Source organism: Ochlerotatus camptorhynchus, unplaced genomic scaffold (assembly GCF_037179485.1).
Source record: "Ochlerotatus camptorhynchus isolate MF236.1 unplaced genomic scaffold, CSIRO-AGI_Acam_v1.1 ptg000137l, whole genome shotgun sequence".
Classification (NCBI taxonomy): domain Eukaryota; kingdom Metazoa; phylum Arthropoda; class Insecta; order Diptera; family Culicidae; genus Ochlerotatus; species Ochlerotatus camptorhynchus.
In genome coordinates this window covers 2,406,172-2,426,057 of record NW_027040627.1, presented here as the reverse complement: position 1 = coordinate 2,426,057, position 19,886 = coordinate 2,406,172, and the positions used below count along the sequence as shown (strand labels likewise).

At 36.5% G+C, this 19,886-nt stretch overlaps 1 protein-coding gene across 2 annotated transcripts in view; it reads left to right on the top strand.

Moving 5' to 3' along the window:
* Nucleotides 1–3,084: 3,084 nt before the first annotated feature.
* LOC135700503 (uncharacterized) overlaps nt 3,085–19,886 on the top strand; it is a 189,845-nt gene continuing 173,043 nt past the window's right edge. The window contains exons 1-2 of one of the 2 annotated variants that reach the window (XM_065221050.1): nt 3,085–3,144; nt 3,820–4,263. In XM_065221050.1, the coding sequence (XP_065077122.1) occupies nt 4,203–4,263 (61 nt within the window). In that variant the 5' untranslated portion in view covers nt 3,085–3,144; nt 3,820–4,202. Of the gene's footprint in view, nt 3,145–3,323; nt 3,338–3,819; nt 4,264–19,886 lie in introns of those variants that run through there. The other variant, XM_065221051.1, reaches the window with a different exon arrangement.

Below are 19,886 nucleotides of genomic sequence, written 5' to 3'. Positions count from 1 at the left end.
CAAAACGTTGTATTTTTTTTCAACCGGAAATGTTCAATAACGCTTGCCCCTACATTCACCAGAACTGTGCAATTTTTACATCAGGAATTATCAATTCAGCTTGCCCCTCCATGCAGCAGATTGTTGCAAATCTTACACCAGAAATTTTCAATACAAACTTACCCACAGGTAATTTTAGACCAAAAAATTTAAATTGACCAGAAGGGTGCAAATTTTCCACCGTTAATAAAAATTGCTTCTCCAATCTTCTGATTTGTGCGGATTTCCTTTTTCCATTTTCTACCAAACATTTTAAATATAGCTGGCTTCTCCTATCATCAGAATGTTGCAGGTTTTCCACCAGATAAAGCTTGGCCCTGTTTTCGGATTTTTCATCATAAATTTTCAGTCAAGCAGCTTCCCTCCAATCATCCAAATGGTGCAAATTTTACACCAGGAATTATTATTAAAATTTGTTTCTCTATTCAGCAGAGGGATGCAATTTTAAGACCAATTTTGCCCATCCGTTCACCAGAATGGTGCAGATTTTCCACCAGAAATTTTCAATAAAGCTTCATTTTAAATAAAGCTTGTACCTTCATTTTCCATATCAGTGTAAGTTTTCCACCAGAAATTTTCTGTTCATTTCTTTTATCAGAGCGATGCAAATTTTTCACCAGAAATTTTTCAATAAATCATGGTCCTCCATTCACCAGAACGGTGCACCAAAAATTATCAGTGAAGTTTGTATCATCATGCACCTTTGTGGTGCAATTTTCAGGCTTTGCCTCTTCATGCACCAGAATGGTGCAGGTTTTCCACCATAAATTTTCAATGAAGCTAGCATTCATCAAAACGATGCAAATTACGTACCAGAAAAATGAATAAACCTTGCTTCTACATTCACCACAGTGTTGCGAACTTTCCACCAGAAATTTTTAGTCAAATGTGCACCTCCCCATTTTTAGCGTGATTCAATTTTTTCCACCAGAGTTATTCATTTTGATTAGTCCCTCCATGCACCACCACCTTGATGATATTTTTACACCAGAAATATATAGTAAAAAGCTTTTGCTTCGATTCACCACCTCGAAGGTAAATTTTTTCAACCTTAAATTTACCCTCTTCTTTTAACCCTCCATGAAACACCTTGAAAAAAAAAAATACACCAAGATTTTTTTGTATGCACCACTGTGCAATTTTTTGACCAAAAAATGTCATTGAAGTTTGTCCCTTCATGCACCTTTGTGGTGCAATTTTCAGGCACCATATCAAAGGAATTGACGCAATAAACGGTTTTCAGTGCCCATATATTATGAAATGAAGTTATTTTACCTCCAAATCAAGTTATCAAGAAATCAAGTTATTTTATATTCTTATTTTGAAAATTTGAAAATAAAAATCTTATTTATAAAAGAGGGGGCAATTGCCCCATCTTGCCCCACCCTGTGCACGCCCGTTCGACGACTCAAAATGTATTATGTTTCATCAAGAAGTAAATAAATGCAACATTAACCCTGAATAGATATGGTAAATGCCAAATTATCCCTAAAATTAAAGGAATCCTTAATAACTGTTGGAAACAGCAAAATGATCTGAAAACGTTAGAACATTCCTGCAGTACACATTTTAATATATTTTGTAATTCATACATTATGTTGATGTGGGCACGAGAAAATCTTTTATTGTTAAACAAAATGTATCATTCCGTTAATCATGTTTAAAAAGCCAAAATTGCTCTAAAATTAAATGACAACGTAGCCTTCAACGAACTGCCAAAAATTACTTTAATACGCAAAAATATCCAACATGGTCAGAACCTGAGTTTAAAATTAAATGACCGTACAAGCGTCAGAATGATCTCAAAAACGCCGAAAAGGCCTTTAAATCACCAAAAATGATCTAGAATGCGTTTTAAAAATGCCAAAGTAGACAAAACCTGCAAAAAAAAAGCTAAAATACGCCAAATCTGGCAATCCACGGAAGTCTCTCTCCTCGAAACGTCAAAATGACTATAGAAACGTCAAAATGACTATAGAAACGTCAAAATAGACCTAAAAATGCTTTGGAAACGAAAGCGCCAAAATGGCTTAAAAACGCGAAAAATTTATTCAAAATGCCACACTGTGCCCAAAAATTATGAAAACCATTACCAACATTACCTTAATAAGTCTAAATTGTTCTAATAAAGACTATAAATTGCTGTTGTGACGGAATTTGAGGTAACCTCCTGCAGCGATCTCGGCTACTATTATTCGCCTTCCTTTTTTTGAGTTTTCAAAACCTCTGTCTCTCTTCTCATCTCCAATATGCAAATTGTATCCCCTTTGTTATACCCGCTAATTGTGTCCCACTGCTATAAGTTATATAAAGCAATGTAGTTAAATTTGATAACCTAAACAAGTCTCGCGTATTTCATCCATCCGACCCGAAATCGGTAGTTCTCCCAGCGTTTTTTTTTTGACCTCACAGAATCAATGGGTCACATGGGTTTAAAACCGCCAATATGGCCCAAAATTAAATGATATAACTGTTTAGAAAAACGCCAAAATTATCTTATAAACAAGCCCATCGATCGCAAAAAGGGCATTGAAATTCGGCATTCCGTTGAAAGGTTTGATTCGTTGAAAAACAATTTAAATGTGTTCCATTAATTTGATTAGTTTGGTTGAAAGTTTGTTTTAATTTTACTATGCCATGCCCCGTCGTCAATCGGAATAGATAATCAAATTCACCAGTTCAAGGATCAAGCCTTCGGTTGTCAGAGACGAGTAATCATCCCTAAAAAGCCATAAACACCAATAAAAGCGTCTTCAGCCGAAGATCTTCCACCGCCGCCAATCTGTGATCTTGCCGAGACCCCTCCGATCGGAGCCCGTTCAAGGGAAATAACGAGCAAGGAGGCTCAGCCTGTCTGCGACGACGCTAAGGTGCTCCGCTGCTGCAGCAGAACAGATCTCTCTCGATCGCGAGAGGGGCACATCGCGAGAGAGCCCCAACTATTGGAAGTAGGGGAGTAGGTACAACTGCATCCATCGCGGCTGTGAGGAGTTGGGCTTAGTAGTAAACAATTTTTATATTTTAATTCAGTACGTGTCGATTGGTCGAATTGAGACGTTCTACGGATTCGAGTTTACCCGGTACGTCGTCGAAGTGGATACACACGTGTGTGGTGTTGGTTTTGGGGGGTTTATAATTCTAATTCTCTTGTTACTGGTAGCGTGGGGTAGTTATCGCACTGGTCGCAGTGAAAGCGATTGCCTTTGACATTTTGTGCCACCTATTGGCAATAGTCGCTTATGCGAGGAAAGGGTATTTCGTGAGATGTTTCGTGCGTGATACGGCTCATCTTCAAACGGTTGAGATTATCATGTTTTGAATTTTACATAATCGAGACGAGTCGTCGATTACCTTGCGGTGGCACAACCTGAGGGACCTACCGTTAAGCGGAGTCGAGAGGTGTATCATTGAAGGTGGATGTGTTGCCACAACCTCTTAATCAATTTTTTTACGAGCCCCATCGTGTATTCCTCCTTCTCGGTGAGTACGCGGCGTGGTGCAAGCAATAAGGGGCTCGTAAATCAATGAAGAGGAGACCCCAAGAGTGGGAACCGTGTGGTTTTTGTCAAGGAAAAAAGATCACCGATATACTCTTGTGTGGTACCTAGAAACAATAATAATAACAGCAACAACGTCAACAGTCTCCATAGCTCGAACCTCGAAGTAGAAGTGAATCCTCTTCGCTGCTCGCCTCGCTTAGTAGCGTCTTGTCTTAAAGTGTTATTTTCAGTAAAATCTTCCTCTTATTTCTTAGTCTACTTGTATTTTTCCCTTTCTTAGCAAGCATTTATGCATCTCTATGCAAAGTGTTTTGTGTATAGTTCGGAGCAGTGTAATTTTGCCGTTTCAAAAGTGTGTCGTGAGCTGCAGTAAAAGTGGAAAATACTCAAAACGGGAAAAATATAAATACAAAGTGACATAATAATTATCATCATCGCCATCATCAACCACAGCAGCAACAGCAGGTCGTCACAGCATCATCTTCTCGACTATCTCAGCAGGTCTTCACGGGTTTTCAGCGCATCTTTCCTGCACGCGGCTGCCCAAGTCTGCTCAATCGTTTGCCCAGTGAAGCTTCATTGAAAGTGAGAGTTCATCGCGCGTGTCGCTTTTGGGTGATTGTTGTTCAGGAAGATTCGGACATCGCAGCTGGAGCCAAGAAGATGTTTCTACGACGGTCGTCACTCGCAGTGCTGATCATATTTGGATACCTGCTAATTATAGGTAAATATTGTGTACGATGATGCGCTCTTCTTTCTCGCTTTTTCAGCTTTTTTTCTGGTTGGCAGGTCGAGTAGATGCTAACTGAGCCGTTTAGATTAATGGGATAGTGTCGAGTGTCGTTTCGATTTTTTTATGAGATATGGTATCGAGATATTGAGGAATGGTTTTCTCACGGTGGTAAAATATTTTTTTAATGGCACTAGTCATATAAATGCGTGTAAGCGTACCCCAGGAATCTAACCTTTTTTGACGATGGAACATTAAAATTAGTGGGACATGTTCTTCTGATTTCGACCCGGTCAAAAAGATAATTACTTGACTGGATTGAACCAGACCAAAGGGTGAGATGAGCATAGATGCTGTGATGGTTTTATGTGAATGGAAATGATGCATTTATGAACAGATTTGAAAAAAAAAACCCTGAATTTGATGCGGATCTAGTCCCCTCTAGCTGCTTGATGTAATATTGATGAGTGTTCATTATTTCATATGGTGTAACGGCGGTTGAAGTGAAGAGTTGAAATTACTATTATGCCATTGATCATTACTGTAATTTAGATAGCTCAAAACGGTACACGCGTATGATAGTGATGATGTAACAGTATTAGACAAAATTTCAAAAAAACGTTTAGCAGCAGGACGCATATGAAGTAACCAAAAATTACAGTATAACAAAGGAAAAAAACACCTGAGTAATGTGCTGGACATTTATCGACACAAACGCCTATGCAACGAACAAAAGACTTAATCGATTGCAAACACAGGAAACCCATTGACCCGCAATTACCATCTGAACACTGAAGTATCAGTTTCGAAATAACTTTTCTTTAAAAAAAAAAGTGAAAAGGAGGCAAATTAGCTCTCAGCACACAGACGAGTTTCACAACATTACAAATTATGATCAAGCCGTGCAATGGGTTGTTGTCACTTGGAATCACTTGATGAATACTCTGCAGTGTGCTGATTGCCAACAACGGTCGAATGGTCATAAACCGTACACAGTATATGTATCACAGAAGTGTAGGATTGTCAGCAGAAGGGTGTAATCATACACTCTGACACACTCTCTCTCTCTCCCTAGTTGTAAGTATGTACGGTCATACTACCTATAGGTGGCTCATAATGACACGCGATCAGTCGGGTCCACACCCCTTTCTTGGGCTCAGCTGGTTGACTAATAATGCCTGATCGGTGTTTCGTCGGTGTGATCGGTAATCTTGCGATCAAGAAGATATTGGCCGTAAAGTAACAATTAGCTTCAACGATTTCGGTTAATTTTTAAGCTTAATTTACAAAAAAATAGTGAAATTAAATTTCTACGAGAAGAGAAAAAAGTTAAGTCAGATAACATATTTGTAAAAATATGATAACACAGAAAAATTATATAGGGGAAATGGATATAATGTCGGCCTAAATGCCCCTTATTTGGGCCCATACATAAATTCAGCAATCGACTAAATTTTCAATAGCGACCAAAAATATACATTAGTACAGTCCCAATGACGCATTCATCTAGCAGATTTTTAGCGATGGGCCCAATCTTAGATCCATAGACCAACATTAGAGCCATTTCTCCTACATCGTTGATTTCCGCTGCATATTCGCGCTGTAGATTAAACAGCTTCCGACAAATTCTGCACAGTTCACACAAATTTCATATAAAATAAGGCATGTTCTGGAGCACCCTACCTTCTGTTTTGAAAGTTTACTTGACAATTTTCAAGTAACAGGGAATATATCCCTAACCTCGGTCTAATAAGAAGCCTTCAATTACATTGTATGCCGTATCTTATTTAATAATTGAGCTGCAGTCGATACTTCACTGTCAACATGCAAGTTTAGATATTCTTGATATTTGGATAGTAACTAGGCACGACTGAAAATTGTAAAACTCACCATTTTAACATCAAAACTTTCATGGATGTAATGTAATGTTGGTCTACTGTACTCAAATTGGGTCTATAAATGGATGCAACTTCGTTCTATCGAAGATGAACCTCGATCTACAAAGGTTCGGCATGTGCAATCGCGCTTCTTTTTTACTCCTTATCATTCATACGTAACCACATTGTTAACGTCACTAACACTTCTCGAGTAATAACTGATGAGAATGAAAGAGATGGTGTTTTCATTTCGGTTGATCCAGATAACATAAATCACGAAGCCAAGTAGATTAGCTCACAACCACACATATAACGAACTCTGAAGTCAAGTGATAGCAAGCCGAACAATGCATTAGCTCCTAAGCAACATTGATAGATTATCTATGTAGATTTTTTCTTTGCATTCCCACGACCATGCACAGGCACTTCCAGCTATTTTCAACACAACACAGTTCGATTAAATAAGCTATTATCTAGCATCTGATACGGCAAACACGACAAGAAACGGTTTTGTAGTCAAATTATAAACGAAGAAGAAAGTGGACGAAGAGAATCAATCAATGTTTCTTGGCACCTAATACATTGTTCGGCTTGATAGTTTTTCGAAGGGCCTACACGGCAAACATATCTAACTCATATTTGAAACCCATTCACTCAAATTCGCATAAACGTAGATCACTCATAGGATGAGTTAAAATTTTAATCAAATATGAATAAACGTCACTCATATGTGAGTGAATATCACCCAAATATGAGTGGAATTTACTCATATTTGATAAAAATTTACTCATTCTACGAGTGACCTACGCTTTTGCGAATTTGAGTGAACGGTATTCAAATATATACTAATTTACCGTGAACTTTGTTTTGACGGCAAGAATGACTGCACGCTATTTATAAACAACCCAAATTTGAGTAGGATCTACTCATATCCGTCAAAAAAAGGGCTACACTAAATAGAGCAAACAAAGTTCGATCTGACAAGATGACAAATGAACATCATCATACTCAATTTGGAGTACCCTACTTTCCACGGATATAAGTAGATCCTTCTCAAATTTTGATTGTTTAGAAACAGCGTGTGTACCGTATCGATCCGGACTTTCACGCAAAGATTAACACGGCGAATTTATTCAGTCTCGGAGTAGTACCAATAGACTGAGTGAATCCAACCTTTACTTTTCTCAAATTCGGGAATTTTTCCCTGGAAAATCCTGGAAAAACCTGGGAAAACATGAGACAAATTTTACTCATCGCTGAGTTCCTGCACTTTTGGCGATTATGAGTGAACTAAACTCAAATTTTGGTCGTTCTCATTTGACGTGAACATTTATATGCTTCACGAAATTCGACATTTTCCTATGGGGTTTTCCTATAGGAGTCGTCGTCGTCAACGCGAATGGTTTCACCAATACCAAAACAAAGTTATCAAATAAAGTTCGTAGACCATAATTAGGAACACGTCTCAAAAGTACGTCCCTAATGTTCGGCCCATAGTTATAAATCTTCTAAATTGACAATAAGAGTGAAAATTTATTACGCTAGCATGTTACAAAAAGGAAAGACCTTACAATTAATAAAATAAGCAGTGAAGTAATGAAATTGGGTTGTTAGCGGAATGCTTAAATAAAACAGCAAAAAAAGTTTATCTTCCATTTAATTCCACTTAATTAATTTTGGTATCCATGACACATACGTATTTCGACTACAGGGGATGAGTACTTAAGGGGGTTAGATTTTGAAATGTTCTTTAGTGGGAATGACACTGATGAAGACTGCACATTGTAGTCGAAATACGTATCTGTCATGGATACCAATATTAATTAAGTGGAATTAAATGGAACATAAACTTTTTTTGCTGTTTTAAAATAATCAGGTTATTTGATGACCACCGCAGTGCCGATGTTCGTTAGAGCAATAATATGGCAAGATCATGGCGCCTAGAAATCCAAAAATATGAAAATTTCACTAAACTTTTTCTTTTAAAAAGAGCAATAAATGTTCTAAATTTGTCCCAAAACTAGGCAATTCATTTACGGATTACAATTTCACAGTAGATGTGTTATTAGTTTTTCATTACTATCGTGTATTATTGCAGAATTAATGAGTTATTTACTGAGACACCCCGCCCAAGCAACAATTTTTGTTTTATTTAAGTTTTATAGCAGTTGATATAACCAAATTATAAAACCTTCACTGACGACCACATTGCTTTAACAATCTCCTGAGAACCGCAATACAGCCATGTCATGGCCAATTGGCCCAGTTTTAATGCAGTCATTAAAACTTGATATGCGAACTACTTTAGGAGCATAGGATTTATGTCAGTTTTATCACACTCTAGACGTGATTGTTAAAAATGAAAACATAAAACCTCCTCCAGGTCAGAAAGTTTTAACAGCCTTCTAATGACTACCATACAACTATATTACAACCGCATAAATCGCTACTGAAGAAGTTGATAAAACATGATACGCAAAACATTTTGACAACTTTGAAGGTTTTAAGTTGGGGTTTTTGGATGATAGTTAATATTGAGAAATATTTTATTGTGGTTTTATTCTTTCGATGTTTGATGTGAAATCATGATCCTTGTCAGTTGGTAATAATGGCTGATATTATTGTACATTGAAAATAAGACAACTTTATTATAATTTTAAACCAATCTGTATATGCTTCACAGCATGCCGTGCAATATTTATGGTGATTATTATACCAAATAGGAGCATAAATTTAGTGCGCCATATGAATACTAAAATATAGGGATATTTTTAATTTGTCTGCATTAGCACCATGCATTAAAGAGTCATTCAAAGATTATCTATTTAGTACAAAACTGTTACTACTGTTGAGCAATAACCAGCCACATATTATTTAATTATACATAGATGTATGAAAGTGTTTTATTGCCTATCAATTAAAGCGTAATTATTCATACTGTGTGAAATTTGTTCATACGGCGACATTTTTTTCGTTATAACTTGCTACTCCTTAAAAATACCTCAATATAACATATTCTCTTAGATTGGAATTCTATAGCATAACATAAACCTAATGGTTGTATCTTAGCATTTCGTAGTCCAAATTGAGAGCGTTAAGTTATATTTAAGCTATATAACTAGCTTGCTGGTTTTATTCGGTACAGCGAATCAAAACAAAACAAAAACCATGACCACCTGTCAAAAAGTCAACATTCCAAGCGATCCTCCTATTTTCGCTTGTAATCAAGATGTAAGAAATGCTTATTGGATCCACTAAAAGCTTTTTCAATACAAGGTTTAAAGCCGTGATGTCAATACTGGCCATCTCCAAACGGATTTAGTGAAACTGTCGGCGTTGCTTTAAGAAGGGTTCGTGGATCTTTCGGAAGTGTATCGGAAAGCCGCTTGTTCAATATTTTTAAGAGCTCCTTCACCGCACTGTGCCTTATGTAGGGATCGTATAACTGTAGTTCCTCCAGGAGTTTCATATTGTCGATCGTCTCATCTTCATCGTGTTCAGAAGCACTGAAGGGGTTTTCATTTCATATATCTGAATAGATTTGTTTTTTATAATGACAAAAAATTTCAGAGTATTTTTTGTTGTAGCAGTATATTTCTTATCTGTGAATCTTAGGCCTCTGATAAAGATGATAGTTGTAATGAAGCTTTAATGAAGGTCTAAGACTGCTTCAAGTTTTATATCGGTCATAAAAAGTGTACCATAAAACATAATTGTATGTTTTGTTTTGGTTTTATTCTTCAGTTATAAGTAGTGATGCAGAACCACCTTACAGCTACCGTTAAAACTATGAAGTCTGAGTTTTAATTTAGTAGTCATAAAACAGTTTTATAGACGACTTGACGGCCTGATTTTATGACAAGCACACAAAACCGTAATACAACCACAGGCTGGAAGGGATGCTATGATAAAACAATGATAAAATAAGAATAAATCTTCCAAGCATTTAGATTGTTACTTGGGCGTAACCCTATTCAATTCGTCGTAGTTAGGGACAGTTGACAGTTTTATGGATTGATGTCAACAGGATTTTGACCATCAATCGAAATTCTGTGTTTAGAAACCCTCTGGGGAATAAATCAGGTATAATATACTGATGAAAAAAAAATACCACACTAAAGGTAGGAGTTAGTACTCGTAGCATGCAAACTTTACAGTCCTTACTGCTTTAGACCATTTTTTAAAAGAATAAGCTTAGAATTACAGCTTTTCAACATGAACTGAACGAAGTCGTTCGGTTATGTTAAAATAATACAGTACTAAATTTATTCTAAAAATATTATACTTGATTAAAAGCAGCAAGTGTCTATCATTACCAACTTTCCCATACGCACTTCTTTACCTAATATCGTCAGGGGGTAAATGAAGTCTTAGAGCGTCCATTGTTAATAATATCGGTGCTCTAGAATATGACGTCCTACAAAAAATCAGTACAATTTTAATTAATTGATTATTTTTAACAGGAGTTTGAAAAAAAGGTTACGAAAATGATGTATGTGCTAGGGGCTTTGATGTCTGTGCTAGGGAAGCATGTTTTCACAATCCATACCCTACATAAATCCGCGCTTATTTTTTTGAAGAGATTCCAACAGCCGAGTAGTTCTATAGTTATTTTGCAGAGATTAAGAAAAACATTGGCCGAGACTTAGCTAACAAATTAGATTTTTGCTGAGATCTCAGCTTACAAAATATATTTTGCAGATATATCAGCAAAAGTAATGGCCGAGGCAGTCGGTTATTGGAAATCTTACCGAGCTAGATTGATTGTGTATAGTGGCACGTTTTGAACCGTCAATTTAGGTACCGTAAGTGAGGGTGACATGACACTTTAAAAAAAAAATCGTTCCCTACCTTACAACATTCACATTTTAGCAAGGAAAACAATTTGAAGCATGTGAATATATTTATCAATGATATTTACGACTGTCCTGGAAATGGTTGATTGACATTGGACCAAAACACACATTTGGTTAAAATATCTTTCAATATGTAAATGTAAAGTAGCTATTAGCAATACACTGAGGCAAAGGAACGTTAGAATTCCATAAGAACCACTTATGAAATTTCGACAAAAGGTTTTCATATGGAAATCATAAGTTTGGCTAACCAATTAATAAGCTTATGAAAGTTAAAAGAAGGGATATGAAATGTAGCAGACCGGTAAGATGCGATGTTTTTCTTCAGTCGAGTATTAGTACAAGACACTGACGAAGTCTGCACATTGTAGACGAAATACGCGTATCTGTCAAGGATAAGCAAATAAGGTAGTGGAATTTAATGGAAATTACTAACCCTTCTCTCTCTCTCTCTTTATATGGGTATAAGAACCACTCGTAGTAACTCAAGTATTACGATACTCATTCATAAGTCGTGTTTATGAAATGCAGAACTCATGCCTTTGGAATTCATAATGATCTTATGAAATCAAAATTGCCCAGGTTCATAAGTCATGTCTTAGGGAAGTCTTAATATGTTTTTGCCTCAGTGTACATATGTATCACATATGATCACAAGGTACTTTGTATGTATGGCTAAATATGTGTGTAACCCTCGTCTATCCATATAAAAGTGTATTCAAACTTTCGTTTGCCCGTAGACACAGGGCTGGTATTGGGTATTTGATGCAATAGTAGTGACTTTAGTGACTAAAATAACGAAAATAGTGATCAAATAGTAACTTTAAAACAATATAAAAGTGATCAATAGAGACATTCATTGATTGGAAAGATATGAATTCAATCTTTCGTTGATTGAGACCTGCTTTTAGAAATATTATATACTCACAACCCACGATGAGCATTTTTCAAGTGTCTTGAAAATAAAACAAATTGCTAAAGGATCCCATAAAATCTTTTTCGAAAAATCACTATTAATTGAATCATCAAGAGCACGGTTCATTTTATATTTATTTATTAAGTTTATTTAACTTAAGTTTATTAAGTTAAAATTACGAATAGAATTAAAGTACTGCTTTAATCTGTTTTAGTCATTATAAAGTCAATAGTTTCACTATGTTTATTGTAAGCAGTCATAATTTGATTAAGTGGACCAAATTTAGCATAATTTGTGCGATATTAATTTGTAGTAAATATATTTCGAGTTCGCAATTGCCGGGAAGGTATGTAAAAATTAATCTTTGATAACAGTTCTACTGAGTCAATCCGATGCGATACGATATCGTTCACAAACGAAACCATTGCAAATTCACGATATGTATGTCAGATTTTTTGCCACTTTTGAAAATAGGCACTGGAAAAGAGCTTTTCCATGTTTTTGAGAAGATTCTAGATTTTAGTGACAATTGAAAAGCCAAAATAATGGAGCTATAAGTTCCAGTGCCAGGCTCTTCATAAATATTGGTGGCCTTTGGAAGTATCCAAATTTTTAAAAGTTTCCATAATATCCTGCACATTAACATCATTAACTTGTGTGTCACTAGTACATTCAAGGATGAATTCAAAATAATCACGGTCACTATCATCTTTTGAAAAAGAGGTGTAAATTTTTTGGAAGGAAGTAGCATATCTGCAATAGTTTTAAAGTAATTTAAGGATTTTTTTTTGACAAGATTTTATTTCGAGTTAGGTTCTTGAATTGTACTCCTCAAATGCAATATAAATTGTAATTATTTAACTCATCGCAAATACGCAAATAGTTTGCCAGATTATCATTGGTGCTTTGCTATTTAAGTCTTATGTGCCTTTTGCCTTCGATTTTTTAAACTTATAATTTGTCTCAAGTGGTTATTAGAATAAATTTAAGGATGTGAAAGATTAAAGATGAGTGCTCTCAAGGATGTATACACAGGCAGCTGTGTATTTTTTCAGCGCGGTCACGCGATAGCCTTTTATTCAATAGCAACTATTGTTGCTCATTGTGTGAAGTTCTTCTGCCGTTGCCCCATTGGAAGCAAACAACAAACAACAGGAGATATCGGTGGAATTAAAGCTGACTCTTAGATTCAGGTTCGCAGCTAGCTGTAAACAACCGTCAATATATGGACCTCGATATGCTTACAGGTGTGCGGGAAATTTGCATGGACATAAAAAAGAAGCTTCCCAATTCCCTGCAACACATTCTACAAAGGGAAGAAAAACTTGTGTTTCCTTTGTAAGATGGAGGGGCATCGGATGAACTCCTGTCCCAATCGAAAGGAACGGATGCAGCAAGTACAGCAATAACAGGAAAAAGAAAGCAAAAAACGGAACGAAGAAGAAACCATTGCCAGTACGTACACTGACGTACGGTGTAGGGAATGGAGGTGCGTTAATGGACAACGATAAAGACACAAAGGAAGCGGTTGATGTGCTGGAAGAAGAGGTAGTAGAGCTAGATGTGACAACCCCTGATGCTGATAAGAACAATGGAGAAGACGACTGAAAGCGGAAGCTAAACTCAAGTCGTCTCACAGAAAGAGTAAAAAGAACTCATAAACATTGTCCTTCATTAATATTTATTGTTATTAAAAAAACTACTGGTTTTCGGCTCCGTGGAGACATTTGAGCCCAACCAATAATCTTATTGAAAAAAAAACAAAGTTTAAAGATCTCGAACACCTTAAACATAGACAAATTTTCATAACTCTGCAACCTGACTGCTGAAAAAAACATTATTCTAGAACGAGACAAATTTTCCCACTTGGAGATATCACGGACATAGAAAATTTTACATGCGTTTTAAAAAGTTATAAGGCTCCGGGATGAAGTTTAAATATTTTAGAATGTAAGTTCACAGTCCTGGAAAAATTTAAATGCTCGATGTTTGAACAGATACTAACTTCAAAGATTTTTAATAATTCGTTGCTTTGGAAAAATCTCTAGAGCTTGAAAAGTTTCCCAGACCATTTTTCAACATATTAGGCTGTAATAAGGCCAAAATACGTTATTCTCAATGGAATTCTGGTAATTCAGACATTGCAAATTTTCTCAGGCTACGGGCAGAAAAATTCAAGATTCAGGATTGGTTAAATTCTGAAACTTCAAACAGTTGTTACGATTTCATGCTTAGAAAATAATTAAGAGCCCGGTTCATTCAAACGGGAAAGCCTGTGTTACGAGACCCGAGTTGTTTTTTATAAGATTGATCAGGACTCAGGAAAAAAATAGAAGACTCCGAAGTATCTGAGATTAAGGAAAAATAAAGTCTTTAAGTTAAGTGTTTCACCTCTGATAAGCACAAATCAGTTTGCATACATCGGTAGAGCAAAGTGCATAGATGAAAAAGTACATATAGTTAACAAATTAAGCAGAATTATGTCAAAATTGGTACAAAATATGTTGAGATTGCAATCATATTCCCGATATTTCCCGTTTGGTTTTGATTCCCGGTTCTCCCAGCTTTCCTGGTTGGGAGGCCACCCTGCAAATGTCAAGATCAAGGAACTGAAAAAAAAAATTAGTTCGCAACTATTCTAATCAGATTTTACACGCTGATTTTCAATGAATCTTTCGAACACAAATGCTTTATCAAATCAAGCGTTTTGATGTGATTTTTAAAGGCTTATTCTTTAATCAACATTGGTCGTAAAGATGTGACTAAATTTTAAGAAATAGTGACATTAGAGACTTTTTGGATAAAAAGTGACTGACTTGAAAATAGAGACCAAGCCACTAAAAAGCGACTTGCTACCAGTCCTGTTACAGCACTATTTAAATAAAACAACTAGTTAATATTATCTACCCAGGAGATCAAGAAACATATTATAGTCATCAGTTTCTGTAAATTCCAGATATTTACATTATTACACTTTTTTCAATTTTGGCCCAATGTCACCCCATCTTAAGGTACTTGAAATCAGCGGCCGTGTTCGGGAAATCACCTCGTGGCTGATATTTTCACATACAACTTGGATCTCACTTCGACAATTTGTGGAGCTCGTTTCAATTCTATTTGTGAGGAAATGAAAATTCCATATTCGGGGCAGCGTTTTGATGCAGATTACATTGACTGCCCAGGGGGGCATCTACTCAATCTGCTGAACAGAATTTCCTGTGTTTTATAGGTTTTTTTTTCCAGGACTTCAACTTAAAATTTCAAAGTGTTTAAAGACATATTTTTGGTGATACAATAACTTTAGTGCCACAAACGCTTTGACAATCAGATTTAAGAGAACAGCTTTACAACCAAAACTATTACAAAAACATGAGTTTGTTTTCTCTCTGACCGGCGGCATATTGATCTGAGAACGCACATTTTTTTAAACCACAAAATAATATCGAACATATTTGCAGAATCTTGAATATTTTTCTATAAAACTTTTCTAAGCACCTCAAAACTAATTTAGAAGTCACAGAATTTTGCATTTTTTTTCAAATCCTAGGTCTCGTATTCCAGTGTCTAGGATCTTAAACAAACACAGGATATGTAAAGAATTTTCTGGAGAATTCGCTTAGCATCATCTAAGAATTTCCTCAATTTCATCTTAGAACTCTCTCTTGTACCTATTCCCTTATAATTTGCACTATACAGATTGATTATTCACAGTTTACACAGTTTCACGTCGATTTCCCGAAAATAACAACTCAATCATTCAAATCAACATTATTTATATATTGGAGATTGTCTTTATCCTTTAAAAAAGTCAACTGCGGATAATCAAACTGTCTGAAAATTTTCTTGGCATTCCCTTCAGCATTCACTATGTTTCGCTAAAGTTCCATGAAGTTATTCTCGGAATTCCCTCTGAATTATCTTATAGTCGTTCCATAACTTCAAGAAATGCTTGGGATCCACCAAGGAATTCCATTGAAACTCCATTTCCTTGATTTTTTTTCTCATAATTTTGTTACGACCAGGCATGGAAAATCATTTGCATTCATTTCACACATTCACCCACATTCATTTGTCTCTAACTCCTTTCATCAACAGCATTCCGCAAAATGATGTATAGAGCTTTTGTAGATTTTGTTATTAGCTACAAGTTATGTTCATAACTCAAATCTGTATCTCTTATGCACCACGAACTAGAGCGGGCAGAACTTGTTACTATTTTTCAGTGAATGAAAAATACATTCACTGAAAAACAGTAGTGGCTTCTGTTCGCTCTGCTTCGTCATGTATATGAGATACGGATTTAACTTGTAACAAATACATAACAAAACCTACAAAAGCTCTATACATCATTTTGCGGAATGCTGTTAAAGAAAAATTTAGAGACAAATGAATGTAAATGAATGCACGAAATGAATGCAAATGATTTTCCATGCCTGGTTACGGCTATCCTCGGAATTGAGAATGAAGGTTAATTAGTAACTATTTTTTAATTTCACCTAATCAACTTGCTTATCGTTCACAGATAAGCGTTTTTGACGTAGGACTACGTCTTTAATTTCTATACTGGGGGTCACATTAAAAACAAAATCAAAATTCAGACATGAGCGAACTCAATGCTCGGTTAACCGTTCATCATTTCACAAATGAAATAAAGGAAGGAGAAAAGAAGCGATAGCAGCTTTCGAGCAACGGACGGATAAGTGTCGTATGAGTGGAACAGTACGCCTTGCACTAATACGAAGACAACAGTATTGCCACATTATTTCCATTTTCAATCTGTATTTTCGCCGTAAAAATCTTTTTAATCTGTTTCTGGCTGACAAAAATCTGTATAAATTCTCTTGTATGATCTTATTGCGGATCGTCGTAATCAGAAATCAGAACATCTTAACATCAGAAGTCCGTTCAAAATTAACGAAAATAATATAATAAAAAAATGAAAAAAATTGTTTTTGGTTAGGTACTCGTACTTAACGGGTGTTCAATAAAAAATGAGAATTTTTTCAGTCATATACCTAACTAGTAAAACAAATTTTTTTTTCAACGAATTCAGTATTTTTTTATTAAAAACATAATGTTTATTCTTCAAAAAACGTCAATGAATTTTGGAGAAGGGGCCCTGGTCAGCCGTAAGTTGCGTCAGTCGCGATGCTCTCACAAGAGGGCTGGACGGCACTGAAATCATTCAAATTTTTAATTGAACACCCGTTATTCAAAGAAATAAAGGATTATTTATGGATATTAATAAATACAATCCAGACTTGAACATATATTCCACTTATTTGAAAATTCTGACAAATCTAGCTAGCAGTCCTATGTCAAGCTTCCGTTCGTACCTCTAGGCACAGACCCTTCTACTTTTTTAATTTTAAAATCCACATCCATACATAAAATGAACAAATACGAACAGTAGGGAAATCACCGAATGTTTCAATGGGTCTGAACTGGGAACAGTTGGGCGGATTGAGGGTTTTCGGAACAAACTGGACTCCGTGTCATTGTACCATTGTTGTACTTCCCGGTTGTAGTGACAACTCGCAAGATCCGGCCAAAATATCACCGGACCATCATGTGACGATTTTGTAAACGTCCGAGTTCATAACTTTCTCAGTGACGAAAACCTTTGCCTTCTGGCCACAGCTGCAAATTCCCTGCCAGATTTTTGCGTGCGAATTTATCCGCAAAAGCAAATTTGAAACTACCAGGGACAACTTCTTGAGCCTTCGCCTTGTAAAATTTTGGTCCTGGAAGCAGTCCGAAGTCGGCCTTAACATAGGTTTAATCATCCATAAGAATGCACACCTGGTCAGAAGGTTGTCATACAGCTTTCGATCACGGGTTATAGCTGCGGTATTCTGCTTCGATCGATTTGGTTGTCTACTGGCGCGGTAACAATTCGCGACATCATACTTTTTACTCAAAAATCGCGATTGGACATACCCGGGTTGCTTCTGATGGACCTCACGACCTTTCCGTGGAGCTGACGGTTGGCAGTTCCACTCCGGCGTTTACTTTGAAGCTTCCGATTCGTCATCAAGGTTTCCCAGTACGTTTTGAGCACGCGCCATACGGTGTTTCTAAGAAAATTCAACACTTTAGCCAGCTTGGACCCGGATCACGATGGATTTTTCAGGTGACTGCGCACGATTTTTTTCTACGCTCCTCTTGCATGGTGACTGTCTCTTAAACAAGAGCGTTTCATGCACTGAAAAAATACACTGTTATTGTTATTGTTGTTGTCAACAAATAGACGCATATAGCTTCCGAAAACGTTCACTAGGAGCGCTGTAATAAGCAAAAGAGTTTGTTCCATTACTAAATGGGCTATGGTTTACCTTGAAAGCAATCCTTAAATTTCACTTGGAATTATGCTCACAATTCATCCCAGACAGAACTCTCTTTGAATTCTCGTCGGAATTCATTTCAAATTATTACTTTAGTTCCATGAACCTTCTCTCAAATTCATTCATGAAGTTTTGATTTTGTTTTAAAAAGTCTTGAAAAATGTTTAATCGTCAATATCTTGAATATGTAATTATCATATACCAGATTTCTAAAATATCCTCGAACTGTCTTCAGTATTTCTCCAGAAATCTTCCTGGCTTGGAAGTGTTGTTGGACTGTTCCCGGAAGTTTCTACAGACTTCCTCCGATGTCTTTTGATGGCCCTAAGGTTTTCTGAGCTTCTTTGAAGCTTATCTAAAGTTCTCATAACTTCCCAGAAGTACCAATAGCTCTATGAAGTTTACTAAATTTCTCTTAAATTTCCATGGGCTTACCTAATGATAATGTTCTCCTTAACTTCTCTGAGATTATTTAAGTCTTCCTGAGGTTCCCTGCTCTTTTGGTCTCTGAATTTCACTGCACTTAAATAATCTTCTCGGAAGGTTACATTGAGCTTCTCTTGTGTTCATCTGGGTTTATATAAGCATAATGTCCAGAGTTCCCTTGAACTTCGCTCAAGTATACTAGACTTCTCTGAAGTTCACTTGCGTTTCTCAAAGCTCTCTGAACTTCAATGAAGTTCGCTAAACTTCTCCGAATTATATAAATTCATCTAAGGTTCACTGGACTTCTGAAGTTTTTTGAAGATCTTCTGAACATTTCTGAGGTCCCTTAAACTAATCATAAGTTTCTCAAGGTGGTCTCACTTTCTGCAACGTACCATGAACTTTCATGAAGTTCGCTGAAGTACCTTAAAATTCTGACAATTGAACGGATGACTTTGTGTAAAATAATGTTAAATGTTAGAACTGTTAATTAATTTTACAGCTTTCATGGTTCAAAAGATCCCACAATTCCTAGACTTCCTGAAAATCCACTGTTGCAGCAAAAATAGCCCAAAATTGTTTTCTTTTTTTGTATGTAGGGTTGCAACATGCTGCCCCATACCACGCCAATGGTGCTAAATAGAGTCCTCTCTAAACCCTCTACTATAAAGTACCTACGTCTTGCGAGATGGAGAGGAGCGGCGGCCAGTCCCTTATATTAAGCTTATTAAAACAAACGTTACATCACAAACCAATTGGCAAGGCTGGGCAATCGTAACGCTCTCTTCGTGCCACGGGGAGTTTTTTTTTTCTTGCTGGCTGACTTGCATCTATCGTGCTGTTTTTCCACGGCTAGACCAACAATTTTATTACTATTTCACTTTCCACCCTCCTTGCAAATACCTACACCGATCGCGGAGAGGGCCTCTGTAGAATATAGAAGGAAAAAAAATCCAAATAAGCCAAACATACAATTAGTTGTGCTCGCGAAAGATGCAGTGCAACAGTGTGACGATCTTGGGTGGTGATGTGAGCACTACTGAGTCGGATTAGAAGTAGCCCAATTCGAGCCATGGTCCATACTCTATAGTCTCAGTGGGAATCAAAAACAATGATAGGGTATCACGGTGGCGGCAGGGTGGAGCCCGCGAGAGGAGAGGTGTGGGTACTTTGGGGCACCCGCCGGTCCCATTGACAC